This window comes from Entelurus aequoreus, linkage group LG19, assembly GCF_033978785.1.
Source record: "Entelurus aequoreus isolate RoL-2023_Sb linkage group LG19, RoL_Eaeq_v1.1, whole genome shotgun sequence".
Taxonomy (NCBI): domain Eukaryota; kingdom Metazoa; phylum Chordata; class Actinopteri; order Syngnathiformes; family Syngnathidae; genus Entelurus; species Entelurus aequoreus.
In genome coordinates, this window is record NC_084749.1 from 23773877 (window position 1) to 23799202 (window position 25326).

The 25326-nt window shown below is 40.4% G+C and overlaps 1 protein-coding gene across 2 annotated transcripts in view; it reads left to right on the plus strand.

Annotated features, from left to right (window-relative positions):
• Positions 1–510: 510 nt before the first annotated feature.
• LOC133635218 (solute carrier family 22 member 23) overlaps positions 511–25326 on the plus strand; it is a 60067-nt gene continuing 35251 nt past the window's right edge. The window contains exons 1-3 of one of the 2 annotated variants that reach the window (XM_062028141.1): positions 511–1389; positions 17038–17141; positions 21342–21496. In XM_062028141.1, the coding sequence (XP_061884125.1) occupies positions 979–1389; positions 17038–17141; positions 21342–21496 (670 nt within the window). In that variant the 5' untranslated portion in view covers positions 511–978. The remainder of the gene's footprint in view (positions 1390–17037; positions 17142–21341; positions 21497–25326) is intronic. The other variant, XM_062028142.1, reaches the window with a different exon arrangement.

Sequence of the window (25326 nt, forward strand, 5' to 3'; positions counted from 1 at the left end):
TGCAGAAGCTACAAAACTGACCTTCCTTTGAGCAGATTGAGTTTCTGGAGCATCACATTTGTGGGGTCAATTAAATGCTCAAAATGGCCAGAAAAAGAGAACTTTCATCTGAAACTTGACAGTCTATTCTTGTTCTTAGAAATGAAGGCTATTCCACAAAATTGTTTGGGTGACCCCAAACTTTTGAACGGTAGTGTATATATACATATATACACATACAAGGCAATACTTGCCTTGACCTTAAAAAGTTACAATTTGAGGCCTCCTTAAGCCTACTTCGCTACGGTCTTTGAATGTCGGTCATTATCACTTGGTGAAAAAAGTTTGAGAACCACTGGCATAGGGAAACATTATTTCCCCCAAATCCCCTCGAATACTCCTCGAATATAGTTATTGTTTGCAAGCATATGAGAATAAACAAAAGAAAAATGTCGATGCCGGCGCTGTAATTATCGGTCTGATACCGACGCTACCCTTGTGTCGATATCCCCCTCCTCCCCAACTGTGTGCCATTGGCTCGACAGTCGGCACCAACATATTCCTCCGCGTCTTACTTTATCACGCAGACATGCAAGGGGGGCGCGCAATCTGAGGTACAGTCGAGGTACTCCGGATTTGAGGACCGAGTAGACGCGCATCTTCAGGGGTCATAAAGGAGAGCCGTTGCGGTGCAATATGGATTGTATCCCCCGCATTCCACCTACGCGCCGAGGCTCGGATTAGCCCCGCATGGATGGTCGGCGCACACATGGAGTACAAAGCCGATGCTGACGAACATGCCTGCCTGTCCGAGCCCGATTCTCTCAGGGAGATTTGTCCTCTCGGATTCGCTCCAGGACCCTTCACCATGAGGGCGACTCTTGGGTGAATTGGTGCACTTTTTTTTTACTCGGCGACGCGGGCTCCCCTTTGTTTTCCGACAAGGGCTTAACTCGGAGGCGCTTTGCTTCGCCCAGCTGTTCCCGGGGGTCGGCAGTGATGGCAGCCGGCCGCCCCCAGGCACAGAACCACCCGCCCGAGAACGGCTTCGCCCAACTGGACCTCCCGCCACCCAGGCTGCTGCAGCACGTCGACGGCTCGGTTCTACCGTCTCTCGGGGGGTTCGGGAGGCATCAAAAGCAGCTTGTAGTTCTGACCTGGATACCAGCGTTGTTCATCGGTTTTAGCCAGTTCTCGGATTATTTCCTCTTGGCACAACCCAACGGCACGTGTTTGCAGCGTTTGTCGAACGAGAGCAATGTGACCGTGGAATTTCCCGCGGTGACCGGTACCGACCTCACGGTCAACATTACCGGGGAGGGATACGACGACGGTAGTGGTGTGCTTTGCGCCTGCGAGGAGAGGAGGCTGGAGCTGCAAACTGGGCTAAGTCAGAATGTGGTTACCAAGGTAACGACAGAGCACGACATACACCCACCAAAAAAATTATAATAATATCTTTATTATATAATATGCAAGTGTTTGTGTGAACGTTGACTACAGCAGCATCTAATACAACTCACCCACTGACCTCAATCTCAGTGTGTGTGTGTGTGTGTTCTTGTATTTTTAACCTTCTTGAAACATCAACAAGGAAAAGTACCTTCCATATGAGGACCGGTGAACAAGTTAGGACTGAAGTCATGGTCCCAATACGGACAACCATTGCGTATAATAGAGCAGTGTTTTTCAACCACACAAGTGTGCCGCGGGAGATTAAGTTAGGTTAAAGTTAAAGTACCAATGATTGTCACACACACACTAGGTGTGGTGAAATTTGACCCATCTCCTTGTTCACCCCCTGGGAGGTGAGGGGAGCAGTGGGCAGCAGCAGTGCCGCGCCCGGGAATCATTTTTGGATATTTAAAGGCCTACTGAAACCCACTGCTGCAGACCACGCAGTCTGATAGTTTATATATCAATGATGAAATCTTAACATTGCAACACATGCCAATACGGCCGGGTTAGATTAGTAAAGTGCAATTTTCAATTTCCCGCGAAATATCCTGCTGAAAACGTCTCGGTATGATGACGTTTGCGCGTGACGTCACGGATTGTAGCGGACATTTTGGGACACCTTTGTGGCCAGCTATTAAGTCGTCTGTTTTTATCGCAAAATTCCACAGTATTCTGGACATATGTGTTGGTGAATCTTTTGCAATTTGTTTAATGAACAATGAAGACAGCAAAGAAGAAAGCTATAGGTGGGAAGCGGTGTATTAGCGGGGGCTGCAGCAACACAAACACGTAGCCGGTGTTTCATTGTTTACATTCCCGAAATATGACAGTCAAGCTTTACCATTGGCCTGTGGAGAACTGGGACAACAGAGAATCTTACCAGGAGGACTTTGAGTTGTATACGCGCTACCGTGAGTACGCAGCTGCGGCTTCCAAACATTTCATCGCATGCCCGTACGTGCGTGCCGCTATGTGCATGTCATGTACGTAACTTTGGGGACTTTCGGGAAATATATGTGCTGTATGATCTTTGCAGAGGTGAATGGTACTTTAGGCTGTGGGATTGAGTGTGTTGTGCGGGTGTTTGATTTGTATTGGCGGGTTATATGGACTGGAGGGGGGAGGTATTTGTTATGCGGGATTCATTTGTGGCATATTAAATATAAACCTGGTTGTGTTGTGGCTAATAGAGTATATATATGTCTTGTGTTTATTTACTGTTTTAGTCATTCCCAGCTGAATAATAGGTCCCACCCGCCTCTCACAATATCTTCCCTATCTGAATCGCTTCCACTGCCCTCTAATCCTTCACTCTCACTTTCCTCATCTACAAATCTTTCATCCTCGCTCAAATTGATGGGGTAATCGTCGCTTTCTCGGTCCGAATCGCTCTCGCTGCAGGTGGCCATGATTGTAAACAATGTGCAGATGTGAGGAGCTCCACAACCTGTGACGTCACGCTACTTCCGGTACAGGCAAGCTTTTTTTTATCAGCGACCAAAAGTTGCGAACTTTATCGTCGATGTTCTCTACTAAATCCTTTTAGCAAAAATATGGAAATATCGCGAAATGATCAAGTATGACACATAGAATGGACATGCTATCCCCGTTTAAATAAGAAAATCTCATTTCAGTAGGCCTTTAACCCCCAATTCTAACCCTTGATGCTGAGTGCCAAGCAGGGAGGTAATGGGTCCCATTTTTATAGTCTTTGGTATGACTCGGCCGGGGTTTGAACTCACAACCTACTAATCTCAGGACCTAACCACTAGGCCACTGAGTAGGCTAGGGAGATTATGTGATTTCACCCAATTGAGTTAAAACAATTTTTTGCAAACCAGTAATTTTAATCCGCAAATGTGCCGTTGTTGAGTATCTGTGCTGTCTAGTAGTGATGGGTCCGGCAACACCGATGCATCGGCGCATGCGTCGAGCTCATAGAGCAAAACCCTGTGTACCGCTTTTAGAAAGTCACGTGACCGATCATGAGCTGTTTCGGTCACGTGACCGATACGCGAACTGTGTCGCACTGACGCCTCCTCTGTGCCCTGTGAGCGGGTCTTTTCTACAGCCGGAGAAATAATAACTAAGAAGAGAAATCGTCTAAAATTTAATACGTTGGAAAAACTGTTTTTTTTAAAATAAAAATGTGTAAAAAACAAACAAACAAAAAAATTCCCAGTCCACAAGCATCCTCATTCACAACACATTCTCTTAGATTTCCATGTTATGATACATGTTCACATTATTTATTGACTGTATCTAAAAAAATTAAAAATATATTTTTATTTAAATGAAGATATGAAATAATCCTAAATGAAATACAAAGACTTGGTTTATATTATTGTATATACTAGGTCATAAAATCAGTGTCAGTTGAGTCGGTCCATAGGTTGCCTGTAGGGATTTTTAATGTCCAGCAGATGTCAGTATTTAGTGACACAGTATCGACACAGTATCAATACAGTTTTGCAATGTGTCGAAACGCTTCATGACGCCTCATCAACCCATCACTACTGTCTAGAGCTCGGCAGAGTAACCGTGTAATACTCTTCCATATCAGTAGGTGGCAGCAGGTAGCTAATTGCTTTGTAGATGTCGGGAACATGGTTTGTCGTGATCACAATATGCGGGAGGCAGCGTGTAGGTAAAAAGGTATCTACTAACACTTAAACCAAAAATAAACAAAAGGCGAGTGCCGCTAAAAAAAAACATTGAAGCTTAGGGATGGTTATGCAAAACGAAACTAAAACTGAACTGGCTGCAGAGTAAACAAAAACAGAATGCTGGACGACAGCAAAGACTTACAGCGTGTGGAGCAGACGGCGTCCACAAAGTACATCCGTACATGACATGACAATCAACAATGTCCCCACAAAGAAGGATAGCTTCAGCACAACTTAAATAGTCTTGATTGCGAAAACAAAGCAGGTGCGGGGAATAGCGCTCAAAGGAAGACATGAAACTGCTACAGGAAAATACCAACAAAAGAGGAAAAGCCACCAAAATAGGAGCGCAAGATAATAACTGAAACACTACACACAGGAAAACACCAAAATACTCAAAATAAGTCACGGCGTGATGTGACCGGTCATGACAGTACACCTACTTTGAGACAAGAGCTATAGTGATGCATGGTTGGTTATGGTTTGAATTCATATCCAACAATTGCGAGAACGACTTTTTATTGTCAATATCGGCTACAGAGTTTCTTTTTTTTTTTTTTTTTCTGCTGGTGGTGTGCCTCAGAATTTTTTCAATGAAAAAAAATGTGCCTTGGCTCAGAAAAGGTTGAAAAACACCGTAATAGAGAGCCAAATACTAGAGTCCATGAACATTGCTCCAAAGTCAGGATTTTTTGTTGATTTAATGTGCATACAAAAGTAAACATTGACAGATGCAAAGGCAGCAATATATGATAAAACAAGACGACAGCTAAAGAAGGACTTCCCTATTAATCCCAGAAAAAACCCGCCAGGTGAACAGCTGATTTTACGACTTCCGGCGCTGACATAAGTGACCGTAGGATGAACAAATACACTACGGTACTAAGACTATAGTGGCCATTGTCAGTTAGCTTCTACAGCTTGGTTGCCCAAAGTGTGGCACAGGGGCCGTTTGTGGTCCGTGACTCGTTTGTCATCGGCTTTAAGCACATTACAAAAAACAAAAAATAGACAGCTCATTTGCACCCCTGGTGGTATAATCTATCAAAATGAGGGTGGTCCCAAAAAGGAGGGAGTTTTCAAATTGACTGTTTCGGTTTTAAAAGTGCTACCCCTCTGGTCAACATATGAAATAACAAGTGTGTGTAAAAATTAGAAGTGCTCCCCCTCTGACCAACATACAGTATGTAATAACATGTGTGTGTACAAAATTTGGCCAAAATTAATTAAAAAAAAAAAAAAAAAAAACATGTACAGAAATACAGTACATAATGTAATAACTTGAAGTAAATAATGAAGATTAAGAACCAATTACAAACAATAAATAAATAAATTAACTAAAAGCAGTCTTTTTCTCACATTGTGTCGACTTTTTTCCTATACAATTGGGAACAATTTCTCATTCTTTGTTTCTGTAATATTGCAATATTTTCTCGTAAAATTATTACTTTTAGATGCAAAATGGTGACATTTGTAATATAAAATTCTGACTTTCATCACAATTTTTTGAGTAAAATTATGACATTTGTCATAATTTTGCCAAGTACAATTCTGATAATTATTATAATATTGCCAACATTTTTAAGTTCTCTAATAAAATTGTGACTTTTGTCGAGTAAAATTACGACTCTTTTCCTAAAATTGCCAAAATGTTAAGCTTTTCTTGTAAAACTGCGACTGTTATTGAGTAAAATTCCAACTTTTATCATTATATTGCACAAGTGTTCAGTTTTTCTTGTAAAATTTTGACTTGCGTTGTGTAAAATTACGACTTTTATTATAATGCTGACAAAATTCTAAGTTTTTCTTGTGAAATTGTGAGCCTTTTCTTGTGAAATTCCAACACATTTTTTATGTTTTTTTTATATTTTCATAGTATGTATATATATTATTAATGTTGTAAATACAAATCTTTATATATCAAGAAAGGGTGGTCCTAAAGAGGTAGGCATTTTTCAGAGGTCTCAAGAAGGTAACAAATACATAAATGTGTGTGTGTCTGTGTGTGTGTGTGTGTGTCTCCTAATGTTAGGAATAGGAAGTGCGTGTGTATATGAATGCTAAAGCAGGGGTTCGTAACCTTTTTGACCTTCTGGGCACAACTTTTCCACTACAGAAGGGCTTGGGGCCGACTCAAGTATGAACACTGAATTAGTAATCTTACTCTTGATTTGAATCATATTCAGTATCTAACCTACACATGATATGAAACCATGTGTCAAGGGGCTCATAAATAACTGTCCAAAAATACATTTACATTCAATTATGTCATGCTAGAATACTTAAAGTAGATTTGAAACTGCTTCAGTCATAATTTTTGCCCTGAAGATACTCCTGTTTGACTTTGGCTCCAGGCTTCTTCTGTTTGTTTGAGATTTTCTATACTGCCGCACGTAGTAGAAAAGTGTATTACAACTAGGGATGTCACGGTATGAACATTTATTATCACGGTTATTGTGACCAAAATGACCACAGTTCTCATTATTATGGTGGTATTTTTAAATATGTTCAAAAAGTACTTTCGGTATTTTCCCGACTATAAGGCGCACCAGATTAGAAGGCGCACTGCCGATGAATGGTGTCTTTTTTAAATCTTTTTTCATATATTAGGGGCACCGGTTTGTAGGGCGCATTAAAGGAGTCATATTATTAATATTTTTTTTCTAAATTGAAAACACTTTCTTGTGGTCTACATAACATGTGATGGTGGTTCTTTGGTCAAAATGTTGCATAGATTATGTTTTACAGATCATCTTCAAGCCGCTTTCTGACAGTCGCTTCCGGATGCACCGTTTTGTGGGCGGTCTTATTTACATGGCTCACCTTCGGTAGCGTCTTCTCCCCATCATTTTTGTTGTAGCGGTGTAGCGTGCAAGGACGGGAGTGGAAGAAGTCAAAAGATGGAGCTAACTGTTTTAATGACATTCAGACTTTACTTAAATCAACAACGGAGCAACATCTCCTCATCCGTGGCTCACTAGTGCAACAACGCCGGAAATCCTGTGAAAAACCGTCCGACCGGAACTAATAATAATAATACCTGGGATTTATATAGCGCTTTTCTAAGTACCCAAAGTTGCTTTACATGTTAAATGATAAATGATAAATGGGTTGTACTTGTATAGCGCTTTTCTACCTTCAAGGTACTCAAAGCGCTTTGACAGTATTTCCACATTTACCCATATATACATTTTTTGGTTATTTATTTACCAAATTTGTAAACAATGGCTTTATCCTTTTAACATTGGGAACACTATAATAATTCTGCCCAAAATAGCTCTGTGTGTGATGGATGTGAGCCACCACTAGGCTGATCAGTGCAACAGCAGGCAGTCATGAATGCTAAGCATAACAATAACATACATATACACACAGGGTCCATTGCCAGGGTTAATGTGGTCAACATATATAAAATAAAAACTAAATAAGATAAGGCTCAGAATGGTTTCTTAACAAAACTTTTCTACATATAAAGTGCTTTTTTTGATTGATTGATTGAGACTTTTATTAGTAGATTGCACAGGACAGTACATATTCCGTACAATTGACCACTAAATGGTAACACCCGAATAAGTTTTTCAACTTGTTTAAGTCGGGGTCCACGTTAATCAACAGTAAACTGCCTCAAGTTGTTGCTCAGATTAAATACAATGACAAAACTTTTCTTCTACATATAAAAAGTGCAACATTAAACAGTTTTAAGGCAACTCAGCCTCAGATTAACTTTTCTTTTCCCCCCCAGCCTTTAACCCTGGTAACTTTCACTCAATCTTCATGTTTTTTGCCAGAAAAATCAGTTGCTTGCCGTTACAATGTCTCCAGGTAGTCCCTGGCTAACTTGGCAGTAAGAGGATATGTGGGCTCATTGTTCTTCCACCATAGAAGTGGGTCAAAATCTAGTTTTTCATGCAATATGGACTCATATCTGCTGCTATAAAAACACCAACGGCATTTGTTATTGCTTTAGCCCTGCCTGACTCACCGAGGAGAGGCTGCTTGAATGCGGTGTTTGCACGACGCTCGTCTTTCTCTTCGTTGAAGCGATGTTTACTTGGTGGTGGTGACGCTTCAAATGGGTTAGCATGTTTGTCGTGTTGTCAGAACCATACCCTACCGCTGCTGAACAATGTCAGCAAACCTCCGTCCTCCATTGTTGTATCGCACCGCGAAGCCGAAGTGTTCCCAAACGGGAGATCGTAACGAGGCAAGAGGGTCTTCCAGCTATGGCTTTTACATGTTGTAGTAGCCCGGTCGTTGCTAGCATGTCGTGTGTCGTGCCTCGGTGTGCATTGTTTACACAACGTGCGGTACGCTACTTAATATGTCCGTGTGGAAACTCGTTCGGTACACCTCCGAACCGAACCCCCGTACCGAAACGATTCAATACAAATACACGTACCGTTACACCCTTAGCATCCATACATACGGACAAAATCCATGAAGATAGGTTGGTGTTCATTTGATGAGTCACAATTGGCTAAGATTAGTGTGATTAGTGTGCTCACTAGTGTTACCATATCTGAGCTACTGTGTAGAAATATGGGGAAATAATTACAAAAGTACACTTCATTCATTAACGGTGATACAAAAAAGATCAGTTAAAATAATACATAATGTTGGATATAGAGAACATACAAACCCTTTATTTATTGAATCAAAAATACTGAAATTCCACGACATAGTGAATTTGCAAACAGCTAAAATTATGCACAAAGCAAACTATAACCTGCTACCCAAGAATATACAACAATTCTTCTCAAAAAAAAAGGAGAAATATAATCTTAGAGAAAAACGTAATTTAAAACATTTGTTTGCACGTACAACACTTATTCAATCAATCAATCAATGTTTATTTATATAGCCCTAAATCACAAGTGTCTCAAAGGGCTGCACAAGCCACAACGACATCCTCGGTACAGAGCCCACATATGGGCAAGGAAAAACTCACCCCAGTGGGACGTCGGTGAATGACTATGAGAAACCTTGGAGAGGACCGCATATGTGGGTAACCCCCCCCTCTAGGGGAGACCGAAAGCAATGGATGTCGAGTGGGTCTGACATAATATTGTGAAAGTCCAGTCCACAGTGGATCCAACACATCAGCGAGAGTCCAGTCCATAGTGGGGCCAGCAGGAAACCATCCCGAGCGGAGACGGGTCAGCAGCGCAGAGATGTCCCCAACCGATGCACAGGCTAGTGGTCCACCCGGGGTCCCGACTCTGGACAGCCAGCGCTTCATCCATGGCCACCGGACCTATGCAACTCCCCCTCGCAAGGGACAGGGGAGAAGAGGAGAGAAGAAAAGAAACGGCAGATCAACTGGTCTAAAAAAGGGGGGTCTATTTAAAGGCTAGATTATACAAATGAGTTTTAAGATGGGACTTAAATGCTTCTACTGAGGTAGCATCTCTAACTGTTACCGGGAGGGCATTCCAGAGTACTGGAGCCCGAATAGAAAACGCTCTATAGCCCGCAGACATTTTTTTGGCTCTGGGAATCACTAATAAGCCGGAGTTCTTTGAACGCAGATATACATATGGTACAATACAATCGGCGAGATAGGCTGGAGCTAAACCGTGTAGTATTTTATACGTAAGTAGTAAAACCTTAAAGTCGCATCTTAAGTGCACAGGAAGCCAGTGCAGGTGAGCCAGTATAGGCGTAATATGATCAAACTTTCTTGTTTTTGTCAAAAGTCTTGCAGCCGCATTTTGTACCATCTGTAATCTTTTAATGCTAGACCTAGGGAGGCCCGAAAATAAAACGTTACAGTAATCGAGAGGAGATGTAACGAACGCATGGATACTGATCTCAGCATCGTTTGTGGACAAAATGGAACGAATTTTAGCGATATTACGGAGATGAAAGAAGGCTGTTTTAGTAACACTCTTAATGTGTGACTCAAACGAGAGAGTTGGGTCGAAGATAATACCCAGATTCTTTACCGAGTCGCCTTGTTTAATTGTTTGGTTGTCAAATGTTAAGGTGGTATTATTATATAGATGTCGGTGTTGAGCAGGACCGATAATCAGCATTTCCGTTTTCTTAGCGTTGAGTTGCAAAAAGTTAGCGGACATCCATTGTTTAATTTCATTAAGACACGCCTCCAGCTGACTACAATCCGGCGTGTTGGTCAGCTTTAGGGGCATGTAGAGTTGAGTGTCATCAGCATAACAGTGAAAGCTAACACCGTACTTGCGTATGATGTCACCCAGCGGCAGCATGTAAATACTAAAGAGTGCAGGGCCAAGAACCGAACCCTGGGGAACTCCGCACGTTACCTTGACATAGTCCGAGGTCACATTGTTATGGGAGACGCACTGCATCCTGTCAGTAAGATAAGAGTTAAACCAAGACAAGGCTAAGTCTGAAATACCAATACGTGTTTTGATACGCTCTAATAAAATATTATGATCGACGGTATCGAAAGCGGCGCTAAGATCAAGAAGCAGCAACATAGATGACGCATCAGAATCCATCGTTAGCAATAGATCATTAGTCATTTTTGCGAGGGCTGTCTCCGTAGAGTGATTTGCCCTGAAACCGGATTGAAAAGGTTCACAGAGATTGTTAGTCACTAAGTGTTCATTTAGCTGCTGTGCAACAATTTTTTCGAGAATTTTGGAAATAAATGGAAGGTGGGAGACCGGTCAGTAGTTTACCATGAGGTCAGGATCGAGGTTAGGTCTTTTGAGCAGAGGATGAATAACCGCTTTTTTGAATGCTAGGGGAACAGTGCCGGAGGAAAGTGATACGTTTATAATATTTAACACTGATGGACCTAATAATACAAACAGTTCCTTGATAAGTTTCCCAGGAAGTGGGTCAAGTAAACATGTTGTTTGTTTTATCCCACTTACACGCTGTAATAATTCCTCTAATGTTATTTCATCAAAAATAGAGAGACTATTTTGGAGGGCAGTGTCCGTCGTATATACAGTCGTATTTGTGTTAATAGAACCCAGTTGTAGCTGGGATGCGTTGCCTTTAATCTCCTTTCTAATGAGTTCAATTTTCTTATTAAAGAAATTCATAAAATCATCTGCCGAGTGGGTGGAGCTACTGGGAGGAGTCCCTTGTTGGGTTAGCGATGCTACTGTACTAAACAGAAATTTGGGATTGTTTTTGTTGAGGCGGATGAGATTTGAGTAGTATTTAGCTTTAGCTAAGGTAAGCATGCGTTTATAAGTTATTAAACTATCACTCCATGCTTGATGGAAAACCTCAAGTTTAGTCGCGCGCCATTTGCGTTCCAGTTTTCTACATGATAATTTATGAGCTCTAATTTCTTCTGTAAACCATGGGGTGCGCCTTTTAGGGGCCCTTTTTTGCTTTAGCGGTGCTATACTATCAATAATTTCGCGCAAGGCATCGTCAAAGTTGTTAGTGAGGTTATCAATAGAGCCGACATAATTTGGGAATGGTACCATTACCGAAGGCAGTAGGTCAGCAAGAGTCATCGTTGTGGCAGCATTAATGTTGCGGCCGCTATAGCAGTTATTATTATTATTAGCTTGTTGACAATGAGTCAAAATTTCAAATTTTATAAGGTAATGATCGGACATTACTTTAGTATATGGAAGTATCATAACTTTGGAGGTGGTGACACCCCTGACAAGCACTAGATCTATTGTATTACCGTTGTGATGCGTGGGTTCATGTATTATTTGTGTAAGACCACAGCTATCAATTATGGTTTGGAGCGCCACACACTGAGGGTCCGATGGGGTATTCATATGGATATTAAAGTCCCCCATTATGATTATATTGTCGGCGTGCGTTACTAGATCAGCAACGAACTCTGAGAATTCACTGATAAAGTCCGAATAGGGCCCAGGGGGGCGGTAGATAACAGCCAGGTCGAGAGGTAGCGGTGTGACAGACCTCATGGTAAGCACCTCAAAAGATTTATATTTATTATTTAGGTTAGGGGTAAGGTTGAAATTTTCATTGTATATTAGTGCAACACCCCCTCCCCTTTTAAGAGGACGGGCAACATGCGCATTCGTATAGTTAGGAGGAGATGCCTCATTGAGCGCAAAAAATTCGTCTGGTTTGAGCCAGGTTTCGCTAAGACCAATGACGTTAAGATTGTTGTCTCTAATGACCTCATTAACTAATAACGCCTTGGGAGACAATGATCTTATGTTTAAAAAGCCCATATTATAGGTATTGGGCTGTTTTGACGAGTTTTTGTTAAGATTATCCGTAGTAGCAATATTAACAATGTTGCGTTTATTATGCGTAGTGCACTTTAAATAGTTTCGACCATATCTAGGAATTGATATGACGGGAATTTTCCGATTGTTTGCTTGGTGCTGCAATAGACTGGACATATCATAATTTGCCACCTCAGTAGAATGCATGTCCACCTCTGACACAGACACAACAGAAAAAACATTATGTGAATTGTGTATTATTCTAAGAGAATTGCTATGCGTACATGGATTATCCAGCCTGGCGCTGGCTAGTTCTAGCTTAACTGACTCCTCACCCGGACTAACAGACATTGTAATTGCCTGTGACCGGGCTTGCTCTAGTGTAGTCAGTCAAGTGAGACTTAAATAGTAGTCTATGTTTCTAGACAGGATGATGGCGCCTTCCTGGTTAGGGTGAAGGCCGTCTCTCATCAGCAAGCCTGGTTTGCCCCAGAAAGAGGGCCAGTTATCAATAAACGTTAGTCCCTGTTGCCTACAGAAGATAGCCAGCCACTCGTTAAGCGAGACTAATCTGCTATATCTCTCATCATTGCCTCTCGCAGGCAGGGGGCCAGAGACAATTACTCGATGCCTGGACATCTTTCTGGCGAGATCACAAGTCCTGGCTATGTTTCTCTTTGTAATCTCTGACTGTCTCATTCTAGTGTCATTGGAGCCAACGTGTACAACTATATTCGCATAATTAGTGGTGCGATTAGCCTGTCGTACGTGTTTACTAGGCCTGTTGCGAGTTAGCTCCCTAAGATTAGCTTCAATGTCAGGTGCTCTGGCCCCGGGGATACACTTTATTGTGGCTGGTTTGCTAAGCTTTATGTTTCGGGTGATGGAGTCCCCTATGACTAAGGTGTGGTGCCCGGTAGACTGGGGTGTAGGACTAGCTAAAGAGCTAAATCTATTATGCGTCTCAACCGGTACACCGTAGCTTGTAGACCGCTTAGGACTGCTACAAGCTGGGCTAGTTAGCTCGCTACAGCTAACGCTAGCAGATGTGTCCGCAACATCTAAAGTTACGACATTACTCTGCTCTAACTGGCGGACACGGCCCTCTAGCAGAGCCAACCTCTCCGTGAGTATGGTGCAAGACGCGCAGGAAGCCATTACTCACAGTGTTTTCTGTCACCGAGTGAAGTTCCTGCTGTCCTCAGGGAAGTGGTCGCGGTCTGCGGGAGTAGCTTCCTACTTACCTTCTGACCGGCGCTGCCTTTCTCCGCGCTAGCTTAGCAGCTAGCTAGCTGAGGAAAGGGTGGTGGGACAGAGATCGGGTGATTTGCAAGTTAAATAGTACCACTAAATATGTTTGAGAAGTGATAAAGAAAGCCGTAGAACAATTAAAAGCACACAGATAGAGCGATACTTAGCCTTTTTCGCAACAGCGAACAGACAGCGAGCAGTCACGCACGGTGAACCGGAACCGGAAGCTTACTGGAATCCAAAGTCTTTATCAGTATATCAGTATGTGGAATTAAATTATGGAATGGATTAAGCAAAGCAATCAAACAATGTACTAATATGATACACTTCAAGAAACTCTTCAAACTTAAAGTGTTTACAAAGTACAAAGAAGAAGAACCATGACAAACATTTTCAATTTATTTCATCCATCCATTCATTCATTCTTAAAGTAATCTTACTTATCTCATCATATGAAAAATGACTTACTTCACCAATTATTATTATTAAATTCTTACTATTATTTATTTATTTATTTTTATTGTGATTTCTTATGGAGTTTATTGTGAAAAAATTGTGAACAGGAAGTGAAAAAAAAGTTTTGCAACTGTTATGTAAAGAAAAGGGGTAGGATTAAATAAGCTCTGCTTCTTCCTACTCCTTTTCGAACATGTTGAAAAGAGAAACTGGAAATTGTGATGTATCATGTTGTATGCTTGCATGTTCGAAATAAATTCAAACTCAAACTCAAACATTATGGACTGGCCAATCAGAGGCAAGATAAGGCAAAATCATAACAGACATGCACTCATGTCACATGACAACGAGGGAGTCAGAGACAGAGGGATGCTTCAAGCAGACGACTCAAAACAAAGAAACATACCTGAAAATGGCAGAGGGATTCTCTCCCGCAGAATAGACTTTCCTTTAGTGATTAAGACGACGTCCAGGAAACCTATAATAATGTGTGTCCTCATTTGGCCAAATGTATGCGTTTAAGAAAACAACGCCCCAAACCTTAGTTTTTAATTGTTTACTCTGTAAACCAAAATCATAACTGCTCTCTTCATCTAATACGTCTAACACAAATTTAGGAACACACATTAAGGTGGGTTGAGTTCATGAAAAGTTTTACTGCACATAACCGTTACCAATTGTTTTTCCCAAACACACACAAGGCATCGTTTTTTTTTTGTCAAGATGTAGGTAAATTAGTTTTTTTTTTTTTTACTGTAGTCAGAGAAAATGAATAACATTATAGGGGTGGTCCAAAAGGCAAACTAAAATAAATACGTAGACCCATTAAATTGACCCTAGTGTGTGAGTGTGAATGTTGCCTATCTGTGTTGGTCCTGCGATGAGGTGGCGACTTGTCCAGGGTGTACCCCGAGTGCAGCTGCAATAGGCTCCAGCCACCCATGCGACCCCGAGAGGGACAAACGGTGAAAAATGGATGACTGGATGGACTTCACATCCATCCATCCATCCATCCATTTTCTACCGCTTATTCCCTTCGGGGTCGCGGGGGGCGCTGGAGCCTATCTCAGCTACAATCGGGCGGAAGGCGGGGTACACCCTGGACAAGTCGCCACCTCATCGCAGGGCCAACACAGATAGACAGACAACATTCACACTCACATTCACACACTAGGGCCAATTTAGTGTTGCCAATCAACCTATCCCCAGGTGCATGTCTTTGGAGGTGGGAGGAAGCCGGAGTACCCGGAGGGAACCCACGCAGTCACGGGGAGAACATGCAAACTCCACACAGAAAGATCCCGAGGCCGGGATTGAACTCACGACTACTCAGGACCTTCGTATTGTGAGGCAGACGCACTAACCCCTCTGCCACCGTGCTTTACATAACAATGTTAATTTTAACATGAATATTTTATTTATTCTAGGTTGAAGAGGTTCAAATTGAGAAAATAACTATTCAAATAAGATATAGTGATATTCCCCACAGAGAAAATCCTTTTTAAAGATTCTGCAACATCCCAAGGATGCTTAATTTAAGAATTGCAAGTTGAATACTGCTTGTTTTCACAATAAAATATTAATTTCTGTCTTTAAAGTCCTGCTCATTTTAGATGTGAAGTGAATTATATTTATATTGTGCTTTTCTCTAGTGACTCAAAGCACTTTTACATAGTGAAACCCAATATCTAAGTTACATTTAAACCAGTGTGGGTGGCACTGGGAACAAGGTGGGTAAAGTGTCTTGCCCAAGGACACAACGGCAGTGACTAGGATGGCGGAAGCAGGAACCAAACCTGTAACCCTCAAGTATGCTGGCACGGCCACTCTACCAACCGAGCTATACCACCCCATTAGATACCTTTCCAGATATACAAACTTTAATCTAGGATGTCTTATCAAGTAAAATTAACTTGTCTTTTTCTCTTATATTTTGTCAGCTCTTTTTTGCAGTGATATACTTCCTGCAGTATTTAGCTATCATTTAAAATCATATTGGTCGCAGGTGTCTAAAGTCTGGCCCATATCAGCAGGAACCAGAAGGTAAGAAAAGTTGCTTTTGCATAATATTGTGAAACAAAACACCAGATAATATGTTTACCTTATACACACACCATAATAATACTCGTATGTTGAAGCACAGTACAATCCATCAAACGGTGCGGCTTCATAGCTTACCAATCGTACTAAAACATTTTGATAGATTTTTGAGCGCCGTGTGTAATGTTCTATATTTTCAAGTTGTTTACTTGAGTCATATTGCAGTCTACACGTATCTCTTGTGTGTGACTGCCATCATATTGCAGTCTACACGTATCTCTTATGTTTCACTGCCATTTACTGGTCACACTTATCATTTCACCATGTACCAAATAAAATAGCTTCAAGGTCGGTAAGCACAACCAAAATTATTCCGTAAATTAGGCGCACCGAGGTATAAGGCGCACTGTCGAGTTTTGAGAAAATGAAAATATTTTAAGTATGCCTTATAGTCTGAAAAATATGGTACATTGGATTGGTTTTAGCATTTTTAATGTACAAAATGTACCAAAGTGGCCTCAGCTTTCTTCAGGTTTTCTGGTTGGAAAAAATTCAGCCCACCGCCTTGTATATTTTATCACTACCACCAGCCATGTTATAGTAATAATCATCATGTTCCTCTCTCTCTCTCTGCATCACCTCTTTTGGTGTGGGGGTATATTGCGCAAATCTCTGCCGAACTCTATCACAAATTTCACACGCAGCGTTTTTCCCCCACACTTGTCCTTGACTGACTTTCAGATGCTGAGAGCTGCAATGTGTGTGAACTGACCCATGGGTTTGGAAGAAACTACTGTATTGATTTTTGATATGCCCACATTGCGGAAATGTGTTTGTCCGACACACTGACATGTCCATGCTTAGGATACACATCCAAATTTAGTAATTCAAAAGTGTGGGAGCAACTGAATTTGAACTGTTTAATCAGCAGCTTTTAAATGCAAATTGTTTATCTGCTGATGTTTCCCTTTCATCACATGGGGATAGTGATGAAAAACCTGACAAATATCCAATGTTTTTTTTTACAGTGGAATCTGGTGTGTGACTCAGCCTGGAAGGTCCACATTGCCAAATTTTCTTTGCTGGTGGGCTCAATATTTGGCTACCTTGTGATGGGTGTCATGGCTGACTGGTAGGCTTTCATTACTGTTTTTTGATTGATTGCTTGCTTTCTGTGACGCTTGTGTTGGTTTTCTGTTAATACACTAAAAAACAACACAGCTCAGTTATCAGAATTTTGCTGGAAAGGGTACATGTTACAATTAAAACTTGGTTTTCGGCAGTAAATTTTTAAGAAAAATATTATGAATCCATTTACAATAATTGTCTGCATAAAAGTAATAGTTTTTTTTATCAGTTCACAGGAGATTGTAGTAACAGCATTGGCAGGCCAACAAAATAATAATATAATAGCTGACATAATTTAATTGCAGTGAGTTTGTAGTGATCTCTTAGCTAGGATTGACAGAAAATAACTGTAGACATTACAGTCCAGCCGTCCCTTGTTTATCACAAGTCTCTTGTTACGGAGTTGACCATGATTTGACCATTTTCGTGAAGTAAGATTCCTATTAAGGCTGAAGCTTAGAGGTGACAGAGCTTTCGCTGCTGCTGCTCCCAAGCTCTGGAACGACCTACCTCTGAGTGTTAGACAAGCCTCCTCTCTTCCTGTTTTTAAATCTCTCTTAAAAACATACTTTTATTCCATGGCTTTTAACACTGAGTGATATCCATCCTGCAATGGCGCCCCATAATACACCTGCTGTGAACCTGTTTTTATGTTTTTATATTTTATTTATTTATTTTTTATCGTGTTCTGTTTGTGTTGTGTTGTGTTTGCTCGGTTCTCGTATTATTTTTAACCTGCCCATTGTACAGCACTTTGGCTACCCCTGTGGTAAATTTTAAATGTGCTTTATAAATAAAGTTGATTTGATTTGATTTGATTAATACATCAAATATTTTCATATTTCTAGCCTCAAAACAGTTTATGACTTTCTAAATATGGTTTTGGCATTTGACTTGGTAGAGCGGGCAGCCATAAACTTGAGGGTTCCCAGTTCCAGCTTTCGCCATCGTAGTCACTGCCATACATGTTCTGAGCAAGACACTTCACCCACCTTGTTCCCAGTGTCACCCACACTGATGTAAATGTACACAGCCCAAAACCAGTGAAGTTGGCACGTTGTGTAAATCGTAAATAAAAACAGAATACAATGATTTGCAAATCCTTTTCAACCTTTATTAAATTGAATAGACTGCAATGACAAGATACTTAAATGTTCGAACTGAGAAACTTTTTTATTTTTTGCAAATATTAGCTCATTTGGAATTTGATGCCTGCAACATGTTTCAAAAAAGCTGGCACAAGTGGCAAAAAAGACTGAGAAATTTGAGGAATGCCCATCAAACACTTACCGTATTTTCTGCACCATAAGGCGCCCCGTGTTGTAAGCCGCACCTTCAATGAATGGCATATTTCAAAACTTTGTTTACCTATTAGCCGCCCCGTGTTATTAGCCGCACCTACGCTACGCTAAAGGGAATGTCAAAAAAACAGTCAGATAGGTCAGTCAAACTTTAATAATATATTACAAACCAGCGTTCTAACAACTCTGTTCACTCCCAAAATGTAATGTGCAAATGTGCAATCACAAAAATAGTAACACTCAAAATAGTGCAGAGCAATAGCAACATCAATAACTCAATGTTGCTCGAACGTTAATGTCACACAACACACAAAATAAACATTTAAAGCTTACTTTCTGAAGTTATTACTCATCCACAAATCCCTCGAATTCTTCTTCTTCGGTGTGCTTCACTTGTTTTTTGACACCATCGATGATGTGGACGCGCATGCAGTCGTAGATCAACAGGAACGGCGCTGCGTGAAAAAAGTCACCCGGTCTCTTCGCGCAAACGTCTATCAACCACTCGCTCATCTTTTCTTCATCCATCCATCCCTTCGAGTTAGCTTTTATGATGACGCCGGCTGGAAAGTTCTCTTTCGGCAAGGTCTTCCTTTTGAATATCACCGTGGGTGGAAGTTTCTGGCCGTTAGCATGGCAAGCTAGAACCACAGTAGGACGACTTCTCATTCCCTGTGGTGCGAATATTCACCGTACGTGTTCCCGTTGTATCCACAGTGCGGTTCACATGAATATCAAAAGTCAGTGGAACCTTGTACGCGTGTCTCTTAGTAGGAGACATTTTGTTGTCTTTACGGAAACACACACATGAAATGAAACGTAATATCCGCGCGCTTCTTCTTCTACGGGGGCGGGTGCTCACCTTGGCGGTTGCTTACAGTAGAAGAAGAAGCGCTTCCTCTTCTATGGGGGCGGTTGCTTACCGTAGAAGAAGAAGCGCTTCCTCTTTTACGGGGAAAAAAGATGGCGGCTGTTTAGCGTAGTTGCGAGACCTAAACTTTATGAAAATAAATATTAATATTAATCCATATATAAGGCGCACCGGGTTATTAGCCGCACTGTCTGCTTTTGAGAAAAATTGTGGTTTTTAGGTGCGGCTTATGGTGCGGAAAATACGGTAGTTGGAACATCCCACAGGTGAACAGGCTAATTGGGAAAAGGTGGGTGCCATGATTGAGTATAAAAGCATCTTCCATGAAATGCTCAGTCATTCACAAAGAAGGATAGGGCGTGGGTCAACACTTTGTGAACAAATGCGTGAGCAAATTGTCGAACAGCCTAAGAACAACATTTCTCAACAAGCTATTGCAAGGAATTTAGGGATTTCACCATCTACGGTCCGTAATATCATCAAAAGGTTCTGCGAATCTGGAGAAATCACTACACGTAAGCGGCAAGGCCAAGACCTTCGATCTCTCAGGCGGTACTGCATCAAAAAGCGACATCAGTGTGTAAAGGATATCACCATATGGGCTCAGGAACACTTCAGAAAACCACTGTCAGTAACTACAGTTTGTCACTACATCTGTAAATGCAAGTTAAAACTACAATACAAAGCCAAAGGCATCTATCAACAACACCCAGAAATGTCGCCGACTTTGCTGGGCCCATTTGTTTTTACGGTAGAAAAACTGGCAGCTAAATTGCCAGAATAAAAAAAATAACTTGTACTGTTTTTCCAATAACAATATAATGTTGTAAAAAAAACAATTTAATAGTAAAATTCTGGCAACTAAGCTGCCAGCTTTTTCCGTAAAAAACAAAAAACAAAACAGTGGTACTGTTTTTAAATTTACAGTAAAATGTTGTAGGAAATTAAAAAAAACACTATTATACAGTAACATTTTGTAAATGTAAAGTTTTTACTGTAAAATCGACAGTCTACTTAAAACAATTTATACATCTAATAATGAAATCCAGAGGCATATTCATACATTATTCGCTGTTACAAGCGTCCCTCTGATGACAGCCATAAGTGCGATGTGGCCCTCAATGAAAACCAGTCGACTAATCGACTATAAAAATAATTAGTTACAGCCCTGTTAAATAGGCGTATGTTTTGACTAATCAAAACATTTGACGACTGGTCGTAGTCAAATGCAAAACAGCAAGGAACCGTGACATGCTATGTATTATTTTTATGATTATTATTACTAAAACAATTTAAAGTGAAAGTGTGATGTGGCAAAAGACACCTGTAATTGAAATCTTTTAATGTCTGGCATTGGTTTTTACAGTGAACTACCAATACTATACAACCACTGAATACAGATGTTTTAAACCAAGGCCTTGACCGTTACTAAACTACTAAAACATTTTTGTGTTTCCATTTTTATGGAACAGATCAAACTGTCAAGTAAGTTCACAATTAAATTATTGAATTTGATATTTGTGAAAACAACACAATAAATACATACAATGCCTGGTCCATGCCTGATTGACCGCAAACATAATGTTCAAGAGTTTAAAGTTGAGAATTATAATACAAAAATCCAAGTTGGTCAAGCAACGTAGTTTTCAGTTAAGACCTGTCTATTTTATCTACAGTACAACTATATTTTGGAAAATTGCTGTTTATTTTGGGTTGACATCAGTCATCATCACAACATTGTATTAGACTAGCAAAACATTTGTCTCTTAATTGAAGTGAACTTTTAAGTCAGATCATTATGGGAAACCAACTAGCCTCCCTCGTGGGAAAAAAAGCGTTTGCATTGTGTTATGGATCAGTAACCATGGAAACTATGTAAAGACATTTTCAGGGCACCAAGGCTTTGCGCTAACCTGCTGTACTGACCCAATGACCCCCTTAAACCAGAGAGGCAACAATGCTCTTGTTTAGCTGACTGACTTCTATTCTCAATTTGAAACTCTTTGTCTTTCTTCTTCTCTCTGATTCGAAGGTTTGGTCGACAGCCAGTGTTGATTCTCTCTGTGCTCTTCATGCTGGTGTTTGGTTTGAGTGTTGCCTTCTCTGTAAACGTCACCATGTTCAGCACCTTGCGCTTTTTTGAGGGTTTCTGCTTGGCGGGCCTCGCTCTCTCTCTCTACGTGCTAAGTAAGTACACGCCTCAACCTGTCTGCTTCTCTGCTTTCTTACAATTCCTTGTCCATTTCCCCTCTTTGCTTGTGTTTAATTATATGTACATGTATAGAAAATACAAAAAGACGAAGGTTAGATCTTTAAGTGCTTGCAATATTTTGTTTGTTTTACCATGAAAAAGTTAAATGTCACTTATTTCAGGGAGTGAAACCCATATTTGTATAGACTCATTGCACTATGAGCCTTCATGAATATGCAGAATATATGCTGAATATCAGTACGCCAACAAAAGTTTGAGAACCACTAGTCGAGAATTCCGACTTTTTAAACAGCAAAAAATTGTTCGCAACATGGCTGAAACTTGGCCACAATTGGGTGTTGCAACAAGACAATGATCTAATCAGAAATCCTTTCGGAATGGATGAAGCAGGCTAATATTAAGCTATATTAGGCTAAAAGCTAGATATCTGCCAGGAAACCAACCTATACAAAAGAACTCCACCAATTCTACCAAAAAGAATGGTCATAAAAATAAAAGAGATGTTTACATAAAAGGATCTGGTCGAGGTGAATTTTCCTCAGGGACATTTAACATACAGTACAGGCCAAAAGTTTGGACACACCTTCTCATTCAATGTGTTTTCTTTATTTTCATGACTTTTTACATTGTAGATTGTCACTGAAGGCATCAAAACTATGAATGAACACATGTGGAGTTATGTACTTAACATACAAATGTGAAATAACTGAAAACATGTTTTATATTCTAGTTTCTTCAAATTAGTCACCCTTTGCTCTGATTACTGCTTTGCACACTCTTGGCATTCTCTCCATGAGCTTCAAGAGGTAGTCACCTGAAATGGTTTTCACTTCACAGGTGTGCTTGAAGCTCATCGAGAGAATGCCAAGAGTGTATATATAAAACATGTTTTCAGTTATTTCACCTTGTTTTTGTTATGTACATAACTCCACATGTGTTCATTCATAGTTTTGATGCCTTCAGTGACAATCTACAAAATAAAGAAAACACTTTGAATGAGAAGGTGTGTCCAAACTTTTGGCCTGTACTATATATACATTTGAACCTTTAATAATTGTGACTCTATGCAATTAAAAAATACAATAATACGTGTCCGCCTAAATATATTAAAAAAACACTAATGATTCGTGTAGTATACTCAAGGCATCCTGCAAAAAGAACGGTTTAATGGAGGGCCCAAAATTAATATGGTATTAATGCCCATGATGAGTAAAGTTTATGTAAACTTATTGCATCTTCTGAGGGATTTGTATGCTTTGTAATCAAAAGACAGCTCAAAAGGATTTGCCTTTTTCTACAGCAGCTGTTGTCACAGCATGTACAGTGCATTCCATGGCTGACCTACATTTATGACAACAAAACACATTAAAACTTGCAGAAACCAAATAAACCTATCCTCTGCTGGTGTACACCCCAAAACAAAGCCAAACTCAATTATTTTGTGTCACATTTACAGTATGTTATACACAATAAATACCTGAAGTCAGTACAATTTTGGTATTGTACTGTATATGCTGCATCACCCGACACAACTACTTGTACGAGTTGCACAAAACATTTTATGCTAGTAATGGTAAGTGTAAGTAAGTGTTCTGTGTAGTGATCCTACCACAGTTTAATTGTAATGACAGGCTTGTTATGAGTTCAGTGTTGGCCATTACTTTCCCAAATAAAAGAGCACATTCCTTTAAGCAAGCTGAGGAGTCTGTACATCTGCTGTGACTAAGATCACAATATGTTACTGTGGAAATATTAACTGCACCGAGTCGGTTCTGTACTCTCCTGGATTGTTTTACATACAATAGAGTGAAAAAAAAGTAATGATGCCATGTAAATGTTGGAAGAATAAGTAGTGCTGCTGATTCCAATACCGATCATCCATGAGTGAGATCGGCCGATACCAATATCGATACTGATCACATGTCTTGACTGTCATTTTTAAAAATTAATTTATGGTGAGTGCTATGGACAGTTTTAAAAATATCAACACAGTATTTAAACTAGCTTCTCATTTTCCTTTATCACAATTGTTTGAGAAAAACTAAGTCAATAGTTCCCTGAGTTTGTTAACATAAACAAAACATATACTGTATACAGTACAGGCCAAAAGCTTGGACACACCTTCTCATTTCATTGTGTTTTCTTGATTTTCATGACTATTTATATTGTAGATTGTCACTGAAGGCATCAAAACTATGACACCTGTGAGGCGAAAACCATTTCAGGTGACTACCTCTTGAAGCTCATGGAGAGAATGCCAAGAGTGTGCAAAGCAGTGATCAGAGCAAAGGGTCGCTGTTTTGAAGAAACTATAATATAAAACATGTTTTTTAGTTATTTCACCATTTTTTTGTTAAGTACATAACTCCACATGTGTTCATTCATAGTTGTGAGGCCTTCAGTGACAATCTACAATGTAAATAGTCATGAAAGAAAACACATTGGATGAGAAGGTGTGTCCAAACTTTTGGCCTGTACTGTATATTTTGAGAAAACAAAAATATCAACCTAATCACTATTACTACATTTAGTATCGACACCAGTGACGTGCGGTGAGGTTCATGGCTGGTGAGGCACTGACTTCATCACAGTCAGATTTACAAACATATAAACCCTAAAGAGTATCTTATTCACCATTTGATTGGCAGCAGTTAACGGGTTATGTTTAAAAGCTCATACCAGCATTCTTCCCTGCTTGGCACTCAGCATCAAGGGTTGGAATTGGGGGTTAAATCACCAAAAATCATTACCGGGCGCTGCGCCGCTGCTGCCAACTGCTGCCAACTGCTGCCAACTGCTGCCAACTGCTGCCAACTGCTCCCCTCACCTCCCAGGGGGTGATCAAGGGATGGGTCAAATGCAGAGGACAAATTTCACCACACCTAGTATGTGTGTGACAATCATTGGTACTTTAACTTAACTTTAACTTTACACATACAAACTGTAGCACACAAAAAAGCACATTTAATTAAAAAAAACATTATTATGGTGTTACCTTTACTTATAAATAAAGTCCATGCGCCGCTGTTGTGCTGGATTAATGCACACCCGCCGTACAATGCACCCCCTGACGGGAGTGTTATAACTAAAGCCCACACTTAAACTTTCCATGTGCAAGATTGAATCTATTTAAAAAAGTTATTTAATAAAAAGCCAAAAAGTGCAAAAACAATAATGTTCGTGTTGGAGGAGTTGTGAATGAATGAAATATGAAATCCGTGCTGCAGTCTGCAGGTGTACCTAATGTTGTGGCCCTGCAGTCATTCACAAGTCCTCCAACACGAACAATTATTGTTTTTGCACATTTTGGCTTCTTATTAAATAACTTTTTAAAATAGATTCAATCTTGCACGTGGAAAGTTTAAGTGTGGGCTTTAGTTGATATAACACTCCCGTCAGGGGGTGCATTCTACGGCGGGGGTGCATTCTCTACCACCAGGAGGCGGGATTACTGCGAGCCTCAGCCAGTGCGTCTTCGCAGCAGTTTTATGATTGCTCAGCACAAGAAATACTTTACACATATACAGTTGTTGACAAAATACACTGCACATTATATACCTCAGCTAACTAAACTATGGAAATGTATAATATAGTTCATATAGCAATACGGTCTCACTGCACAGCAGGCCAGCAGTTAGCCGAGTCCGCAATCCATGTTGAGGCACAACTGAGTGACGTGCCTCAACTGGCTGCTGATCACAGCAAGTCTGTTCTCAGTATTTGAACGGCAAATGTGAAAATTCAGCGATTTTGAATAAAAATAATCTAAAACTGGTGAAGTTAAATGGAAAATAACTTTTTAGTA